This window comes from Bison bison, unplaced genomic scaffold (assembly GCF_000754665.1).
Source record: "Bison bison bison isolate TAMUID 2011002044 unplaced genomic scaffold, Bison_UMD1.0 scf7180017864383, whole genome shotgun sequence".
Classification (NCBI taxonomy): Eukaryota; Metazoa; Chordata; class Mammalia; order Artiodactyla; family Bovidae; genus Bison; species Bison bison.
In genome coordinates, this window is record NW_011494955.1 from 1,041,840 (window position 1) to 1,051,611 (window position 9,772).

At 41.8% G+C, this 9,772-nt stretch overlaps 1 protein-coding gene across 1 annotated transcript; it reads right to left on the minus strand.

Moving 5' to 3' along the window:
• Positions 1 to 424: 424 nt before the first annotated feature.
• LOC105001654 (zinc finger and SCAN domain-containing protein 4-like) lies at positions 425 to 2,655 on the minus strand. The gene is made up of 3 exons (XM_010858040.1): positions 2,260 to 2,655; positions 1,215 to 1,371; positions 425 to 1,122 (listed from the first exon to the last, which is right to left on the minus strand). The coding sequence occupies exons 1-3, from the start codon at positions 2,653 to 2,655 to the stop codon at positions 425 to 427; spliced, it is 1,251 nt and encodes a 416-aa protein (XP_010856342.1).
• Positions 2,656 to 9,772: the final 7,117 nt, after the last annotated feature.

The window sequence follows — 9,772 nt, forward strand, 5'->3', positions numbered from 1 at the left end:
GCTGAAAAGCTGAAGCCCACAAGATGAAGGGTGTGAACAGAGAACAGGGTAGCAGGCAGCAGAAGCCTCAGTGGACCACTCTGAGCTGGTGGTCGCGTGTTCTGGCATGGGAACTCACTGTCTTCTCGTGTGGGGCTAAATTTTAAAAATAACACCAATCTTAAAGATAAATTCATGTACTCAGCAGATATTTACTAGTTGTTGGAAATGTGTCAGCTATTTCAAAGCACCTGAGATAAGTTAGTGAAAAAAAACTGAGAAAATACTTGTCTTTCTTAAACTTACATTCGGGTGGTGTGAGACAATGGGAATAACATGAGAAAATTATAAAGTATATTCTAAATGGAGAAATACTATGGAAATACACATATTCACATGCATATTTGTGTCCATTACATTGGGGCTGTAGCCGAGGAAGCTTAATTTAGTGTGGAGCACTTTTGAGGGTAGTTTTCTGGTGAAACCTAAGATGGCGGTGGTAGGTGGAGGACTGGCGGAAGCGTCTCTGGCAGAGGGAACACTCATAGGGCTTCTCCCCCGTGTGGGTTCTCTCATGAGCCTGAAGGTTGGTTTTGTGGGTGAAGGCCATTTCACATGTGCTGCACACAAAGGGCTTCTCTCCTGTATGAATCCTCTGATGCACATGGAGGTCTGATGCCTGGAAGAAGCCTTTGCCACACTCGGCACAAATATATGTTCTCTCATTATTGTGTCTTTTCTGGTGAACTCTGAACCGAGAGGAATACCTGAAGGTCTTGGGACATCTCTCACATCTGTATACTTCTGGGGCTCTGAGGGATCTTTCCTGGTGTTCCCCACGTGCAGAAGTCCCCTCAGAGCTCTGGAGGGTAGAAACAGGCTCAGGGGTGACCTGGTCTCGTTCCACTTCCATGAGGACGTCTTGAGAGGAGGGTCCTTTCAGGGATCCATCCTGGGGCCTGGAGGGGCCTGGGCCTGCTCCTCTTCTGGAGTTCCGTGGATTCTCCAGAGAAACACCTCCTTCTTCCGGCCTCAGATGATTCTCTTCTTGGATAATGATTAGGGAAGGTATCTGATTGCTTGGACTAGTAATACTGTCACTTTTCACAGAAATGTTGCCATCATTTTCTTTACCTTCATTTCCTGTAGGGGGCAAAAAAGTGACTCAGTGAAGTTGCACCCAAGAAAGAGCCCACATGGGCCACCCCTCTGGGACCTGGGCTCTGCCCACTCACTTTGTCCTGTTTCCAGGGACGTATCTTGCACAGTCCAGGACGGAGTTCCCATGTTCACCCCTCCTGTTGACAACTGATTGGTTAGATGAAAGATGATTTCTTTTAAGGACATATTTTCTGAAAAGAGGGCTTCCTGCCCCTGCATATGGACATGGACCTATTAAAAAAAAAAAAAAAAAGGCATGATTATTTATCTACTATGTGATAAAACCGGTTTTGGAAAACCCACCTCAGTCAGGCTTTCCCAATATCTTTGTACTGTGGGCTCCCATACCTCTTTGTCCTGCCCTTATTTCTGCCTGTATCAAATTTCATGGTAATTTCTTTTTTAGTGTGTCTTCCATGATGAAAAAAGATGAATGCTGCGAGTCCCTTGGACTTCAAGGAGAAAGGAGATCAAAGTAGTCAATCCTAAAGGAAATCAACCCTGAATATTCATTGGAAAGATTAAAGCTGAAGCTGAAACTCCAGTACTTTGGCCACTTGATGCAAAGAGCTAACTCATTAGGAAAGACCTTGATGCTGGAGAAGATTGAGGGCAAACGGAAAAGGGGGTGACGGAGGATAAGATGGTTGGATGGCATCACCGACTCAGTGGACATGGATTTGAGCAAACTCCAGGGGATAGTGGAGGGAGGGAAGCCTGGCCTGCTGCAGCCCATGGGGTCACACAGAGTCGGACACAACTGAGTGAACCATAACAAGGCTTTCTGAAGGAAGAACCAGCTCTTGTCAAGGCATTTCTCATCCTGAGGTTTCTGCCCAATTGACATTTTCTCAGTGGGGTCCTCTTAGCACTTCACCTATGAAAATCAATTACTCTAATTAATATGTTGGTTCCCATACGCCTGACTGAATAAACATATAAAATGTTGATTCTTGCTTACTTGGAATAGTAAGTATTTGTCTGAGGAAGAGTGATCTGACTAATAATTGGTCTACAGTAACCCTTCTTTCTCTTCTTCCAGGCATCAACAACTGAATGTATTATTTATTCCTTACTCCTTTCTGCCCCTCATCCCAGAGGTCAGAACACTCTACATACCAAATCAGGTAGCTTTATGCAGTCATCATGCAGGTCTTCTGTGAATTTCTCCAGGTCTCCACCACTTGCTTTCCATTTCTCTTTCAAAGTAGACTTTTCACTGCAGTGCTTATTGATCATAAATTGTTCCAGGGCAAGTTGAAAAATAATTTCATGCTTGCTGTGTTTTTCTGGCTGCAGCCATAAGTGAAATGACTTATAGAGTCTTTGCAGTTCCTGCCTTGCACGTGAGTTATTACCATTTTGCAATAAGCCGGGCTGAGTGTTCTGCAACTGAGAGATATCCTCTGCTGTTTGCAGAGTGGGTCCTCGACTGGGGATAAAGCCTGTATTTGCTGACTTTGGGTCCTCCTTGGATGGTTCATGCTGAAATGATGCTCTGAAACCTAAATCCATTCTTGGCAATGTTTCTTATAGATTCAGCTGCCAGGATTTAGTTCATGACATCTTTTGTTTCTGGAGATCTGCTTTAAAACAACATCAGGACATGTATAAATAATATTTTATAAGTTTTCTTATTTCTTATTTTCTTATCTCACTATTTAGGTAACAATCAAATGTTGCATGAATGCTGCATATGTTGATACTGTTGGATGCTTAAAGATCACACAATAGAAACAGGAGATTTGTATCTAATTATATACATCACCAGTATAATTAAAAAAGAAAGAGAGAGCATACATTTCAGGCTCAGATAACTTCATAGGTAAATTTTGAGAAACTTAAGAAAGTAATAACTCTAATAATACACAAATTCTCACAGAGCATAGGGAAAGAGGAGACATTCCTATTTTAATTAACGACCCTTCCTGATCATGAAACTTTACAAACGCATTAAAGTAAGGGTGACTGCTGTCTAGCAACTCGTACGAGTATAGATGTGAAAACCCTCAGCTAAATGTCTGCAAACAAAACCAAGTCATGTGTAAAGAAAGCATATTATGTGTGGATGAAGTCTATGTTCTGCCTGCATTTTGGGTTAAATTTCAAAAAGCCACATAATTTGCCACATTAATAGAACTGAAAGAACATACTACCACATAAGCAGATACATTGAATATGTTTAATAAAAGTCAGTACTCAATCCTAAGAAAGACACTTGCTAAGCTAGGAATAGAAGGAAACTTTCATTGTGATAAAATAATTACAAAATAAATACAACAAAAATTACTCTTAAAAGTACAACAAAAATTGTTCTTAAAAGTTTTATTCTTGGGATTGAGAGATGGAAGTCCATTGTCAACTCTATACAACATATGGCTGGTACCCAGCCACTTAAATAAGACCTGAAAATGTATCAAGGACTTCCCTGGTGGTCCAGTGGTTAGGACTCTGTGCTTCCACTGCAGGGACGTGGACTCCATCCCTGGTCAGAGAGCTAAGATTGCATATGCCACATGGCATGGCCAAAAACAGTTAAAATTTTAAAAATGTAAAAAAGAAAATGTATCAACTATTATTTATAGACAGCAGGATTTTGTTTGGGAAAAAACCCTAAATATCTACAAATATTAGACTAGATGAATTTAACAAGGTGCCTTTTACAAGGTCAATATTCCAAAAGCAATTTTTATAAGAGAAACAAAATTAAAGTAATAACTTTATCATAATTTCCAACATTAAATACCTATGAACAAATCTAATGTAAGGTATGCAAGTTATCTGTAGATAACTACAAGATAATAAATGTATGAAGAGAAAAGCCATGTTTATGAATTGATTGAAAGGCTCAATATTATTGGAAATGGAAGTTCTCTCTGGATGGATTGTATAGTCAATGCATTTTCAAGGAAAATCCAGAAGATGTGTGTGTGTGTGAGAGAGAGAAAATTGACAGAGCAATTCTAAATGACATGTAGCAAAAGGCCAAATAATAGACAGGGTATTTCTGAAGAATAAATTTGGAGGGAGACTTCCTGGTGGTCCAGTGGCCAAGACTCGGTGCTCCCAATGTAGGGGGCCTGGGTTCAATCCCTGGTCAGGAAACTTAGATCCCACATGCTGCAAATAAGACCCAGTGCAGCCAAACACATAATAAATAAATAAAAATAAATATTAAAAAATAAGCTTGGAGGATTTACACAGATAATAAAATGCTATTGAAATTATAATAAAGATGGTGTCATAGTGCCACAAAAATAGAAAATAGAGCAACATAACAGAATAGTGTCCCAATACAGAGTGACATATATTCAGTCACTTGACTTATGGAAGACATAAGACCGGCTCAATATAATTAAAGTGTCAGTTGCTCAGTCCCATCTGACTCTTTGCAACTCCATGGACTGTAACCAGTCAGGCTCCTCTGTCCATGGAATTCTCCAGGCAAGAACACTAGAGTGGGTAGCCATCTCCTTGTCCAGGGGATCTTCCCAGGGGATTGAAACTGGTCTCCTGCATTGTATGCAGATTCTTAACCATCTGAGCCACCAGGGAAGCCACCAGTTTAAAAAGGCAATGATCTGTATAAAGTATGTTCTTTTAATTACTGTAGGAAGGTAAAATACTAGGAAAAAATAGAGAATAGTGAACCAAATAGAAGCAATAGGATGGAATCCATACACTTTATTTCTCTGTGCTGAAAACTACATCAGGCACAGACATCTGTCTGGCTACCCCAGCCACATCACTGCGACACACTTCAATGATACAGCACTTAGGAAAATTTCCCTCATCACATTTCCTGTTTTGTTTTTCCCTCCGAAGTTACTCTTCCTTGTGAACAGCATTTGTCTCTGCTTCACTGTGTTTATCAAAGTTACAGCTTTATTATGGTCTGTGTTTCTAATCCCTGCCCTTTCCCACTTGTGTGTGGAAGCAAGTACATACGGCACTATAGTTAATAATACAGAATTACATATTTGAAAGTTGCTAAGAAAGTAAATATTTGTAATTTTTAATTTTTTAAGAGTAAATCTTAAATGTTCTCATCATAAGAAAAAATTTCACAACTATATATGGTAATGATATTAATGACTTATTTTAGTGATTTTAATTAGCCATGAAAATAAGCTTTTTATTTAAAAAGTCATGAAATTAAAAGATGTTTGCCCCTTGGAAGAAAAGCTATGACCAACTTAGACAGCATATTAAAAAGCAGAGACATTACTTTGCCAACAAAGGTCCATCTAGTCAAGGCTATGGTTTTTCCAGTAGTCACACATGGATATGAGAGTTGGACCATAAAGAAAGCTGAGCACCAAATAATTGATGCTTTTGAACTGTGGTGTTGGAAAAGACTCTTGGAGAGTCCCTTGGACTGCAAGGAGATTCAACCAATCAATCCTAAAGGAAATCAGTTCTGAATATTCATTGGAAGGACTGATGCTGAAGCTGAAGCTTCAATACTTTGGCCACTTAATGTGAACTGACTTATTGAAAAGACCCTGATGCTGGGAAAGGTTGAAGGCAGGAGGATAAGGGGATGACAGAGGATGAGATGGTTGGATGGCATCACTGACTTGATGGACATGAATTTGAGCAAACTCTTGGAATTGGCGATGGACAGGGAAGTCTGGCATCCTATAGTCTATGGGTTACAGAGTAGGACACAGCTGAGCAACTGAACTGAACTGATTTTAGTGATTATTTCACAATATTATAAATATCAAATCATTATATTGTACATCTGAAAGTTTATTTGTTTGATGTTTTGCTTGTATTTTTTTTTGCACTGCTGGGCCCTTGGAAGTAAAAGCGTGGAGTCCTAACCACTGAACTTCCAGGGAATTCCCCATTTGAAACTAATATAATGTCATATATCAATTATACCTCATTAAAAAATGATTAAGTCCATCTTGTATATAATTTGCCTATTTTTGCGTCCTTTTCAATTTTCTATATGGTCAGTAATTCAAGGATTCATATATATATACATATATATTTTTTTTTCCAATTTTATACCATAAAACAAAAGGGCTTGGTGGGACTATGATAGCTAAGTCGCTTCAGTCGTGTCCGACTCTGTGTGACCCCATGGATGGCAGCCCACCAGGCTCCCCCGTCCCTGGGATTCTCCAGGCAAGAACACTGGAGTGGGTTGCCATTTCCTTCTCCAATGCATGAAAGTGAAAAGTGAAAGTGAAGTCGCTCAGTCGTGTCCGACCCTCAGCGACCCCATGGACTGCAGCCTACCAGGCTTCTCCGTCCATGGGATTTTCCAGGCAGAGTACTGGAGTGGGGTGCCATTGCCTTCTCTGAGTATGATAGGCGCACAGAAAACAAATTGTTTTCTGTTGCATACCTGCGTGCTAAGTCGTTTTGTGTCCAACTTTTTTTGACCCCATAGATTGTAGCCCGATAGGCTCCTCTGTCCATGGGATTTTCCAGGTGAGAATACTGGAATGGGTTGCCATTTCCTCCTCCAGGGCATCTTCCCCACCCAGGGATCAAATCTCTTACATCTCCTGCATTGGCAGGCAGATTCTTTGCCACTAATGCCACCTGGGAAGCCCTGGTTTCTGTTAGTTGATGATATTTCACATTTGGTGTCAACCTCATCAAGCAGTCTGATCAGATCAACTGCCTTGATCTCATCAATAAAAAAGCAAAGGTAAATCCAGAAGGACCCCATAGGAGAAAATTTAATACATTCTTTCCTTTTCTTAATGCATTTATCACATACTGGCAGATGGCCCTATATAATGCTAATCCTCTAAGGACACCCCGTTTTACCATTCTTTTCCCTCACGGAAAAATATCAAATCCTTCCTAGCAGCACAGGGCCTCGCTGGAGCATGCATTCCCCTGACCCACATCTTAGGTGCTCTGGGTGGTTCTCCATATCCAAGTACATTGGCCTTTTATTATTTTTATGTAGATCCCATGGTTTCTCCATCTGGGTCTCCCCACAAGTTCTTTCAGCACAACCCCAGGCACATACAGACAATCTGGTCCCACTTGCAGACATGCACTCAATCCCACAGGGACACTGTGGGGCATTGAGGTTAAGACCTTGGAATTTGGGACTTCTCTGGTGGTCCAGTTAAGAATCTGCCTTGCAGTGAAGGGGACACAGGATCAATCCCTGCTCCGGGAAGTAAGATCCTGCATGCCCCAAAGTGTGCCAGGGGGGGAAGGGAAGAAAAAGAAAGAAAGAAGTGGCTTCAATCAGGCTAGGTCTTTAAACAGAGTTCATAACATTAAACCCTCTGACGCCAGAGAAGTTGTCAAAAAAAACATCCTCTAAACTTGGAAAAGTGGGCTTCCCATGTGGCTCAGTGGTAAAGAATCTGCTGGCCAATGCAGGAACTACAGGCAATGCAGGTTCCACCCCAGGGTGAGGAAGATCCCCTGGAGGAGGAAATGGCAACCCACTCCAGTATTCTTGCCTGGAGAATCCCACAGTCAGGAGAGCCTGGCTGCAGTCCATGGGGTCACAAAGAGCTGTACACGACTGAGTGCCTGTACCTGAAAGCTTGGAAAAGCCGGTACCTATGAATTTTCCCCACATACGAATGCACTGAGCTTTGGCTAGAGTACAAAGTTTAAAGTTTTCCCTTTGTCCAGGAAACTCACCTCCTCCGGAAGACTGAACCTCAAGCTGGGTGATCCTGGGCTGACAGCTAAGGACTCTTTGCCATGTGACCTGCTCTCTGAACTGGGTTCACCTGGTCTGCCCTCCCAAAGCTCCTCCCTTTTATAGGGCCTGGGACAGTAATGCATTCAAAGACATGATTGGATAAAACTTGCCTGCTGATTCAATCTTTGGAATTTTCACCCAGCTCCAGCTTTCTATAGTTAAACCAACTAATATTTCTGCAGTGAAGTGTAACAACACACACACTAATTGGAGGTACAAAGCTTAGTCTCGTGTTCTGATCAAGTTTTCTTTTTTTAATATAGAATATTTCATAAATACGCCTGTAGTCCTTACTCAGGGGCCATGCTACCCATCTCTGTATCATTCCAATTTTAGTACCTTTGTTGCCTCAGTGAGTACTGATCAGGTCTTGTTCTAAGTGGGCGTAATAGAAACTTTTTTTAAAAATGCATCTATTTATTTTTGGCTCTGCTGGGTCTTTATTGCGATGCCCTGGCTTCTCACTGTGGTGGCTTTTCTTGTGCCCCACAGACCTCAGTAGCTGCAGCACGCGGGCTTAGTTGCTCCGTGGCATGTGGGATCTTCCCGGATCAGGAAGCAAACTGGTGTCTCCAGCATTGGCAGGTGTGCTACCCATTGTGCCACCAGGGAAACCCCTTTGGTACCACTTGCTAATTTTCCAGGGCTTGTGGATCGTGAGCGAGCCAGAGAACAAGGTTAATATCCTTTCCTCCTGTGCTAGTCTGGGGCTTGTGAGTCAGAGGGTTGCCCCAGGACCCGACAGGAGAGATTCCTAGTCCACCAAAGTTGCAGGGGCTGATACTAAGATCATTTCAGTGGGAAGAGAGAGAGCGTTGATTATTTTACGTTGACAAAGTACATCATTTAAGAGACTGAATGTGAGGACTGAGTGTGAAGTTGGAGTTTTAATGTTTTAAGGCTCCTGGTTTAAAAATTGGCTGTTGGCAGGGTTGTGTACTGAGTAGGAAGAAAGGGCTCCCCCAGGTCCCACGTGCTTCAACCAAGAGTTCTCATGCTGCAACTAAAGATCCCACACACCTCAATGAAGACTGAAGATCTCATGTGACATGACCATGACCTGGTCAGCCAAATAAATAGCCTTTAAAAAAGAAAGAAAAGAAAGGCAACAGGAGGAGATTCTTTGGAACTCCCCACCTCCATTTCCCAAGTCAGGTGGAGTGAGTGACCACCCCATATAAGATGAGGGAGAATAAGAGTATGGAAAACAAAACAAGAGGATTGTGTTTGACAAGAAAGGGTCCAGTGCAGCAGCCTGGTCATTATCTGTTCTCTTCTTTCAGTTGGATCCAGGATCAAACCACTTTTCACCCTTCCACTGCCAGGACCCTCAATCCTGTCAACTAAAATTCAATTAACAATCAAGAAGACAGTGGAAACTTTTATTCAAGTCAAACTGAAGGTTATAACCCAGAAGACAGGCTTTCAGAATCTCTGAGAACTGTTGCACCTGTTAGAAGTAGAAGGCACAGTCATATACATTTTTGAGACAAATGACTGTACATCAAAGTGACATACAGACATTTTACCTAAACTTCACTAATGCTACAGGGTCCAGGTCAGCGCATGTACAAGGCAAGCAACAAGTTCCTAAGACTCCTACAGAGTTGGGAAACAACGCTGATCCTTTAAGACGGGAGTCCCCAGCCTCCAGGATCTAATGCTTGGTGATCTGAGGTGGAGCTGATGTAATAATAATAGAAATAAAGTGCACAATAAATATAATGTACTTGAATCATCCTGCAACCATCCCCTGTACCCCATTCCATGGAAAAAATAGTTTTCCACAAAACTTGTCCCTGGAGGACTTCCCTGGTTTTCCAGTGGCTAAGACTCTGTGCTCCCAATGCAGGGGGCCCAGGTTCAATCCCTGGCTGGAGAATTAAGATCCTGTATGCTGTGCAACGTGGCCAAAAAAATTAAAAAAAAAAA

Coding starts and splice junctions, on each gene's coding strand:
- LOC105001654 (XM_010858040.1), bottom strand. CDS start 2,655: ATGGATTTAGGTTTCAGAGCATCATTTCAGCATGAACCATCCAAGGAG. Junction 1,372..2,259: donor GCATAAAGCTACCTGATTTG/GTATGTAGAGTG, acceptor TTTTTTTAATAG/GTCCATGTCCATATGCAGGG. Junction 1,123..1,214: donor GTCCCTGGAAACAGGACAAA/GTGAGTGGGCAG, acceptor TGCCCCCTACAG/GAAATGAAGGTAAAGAAAAT.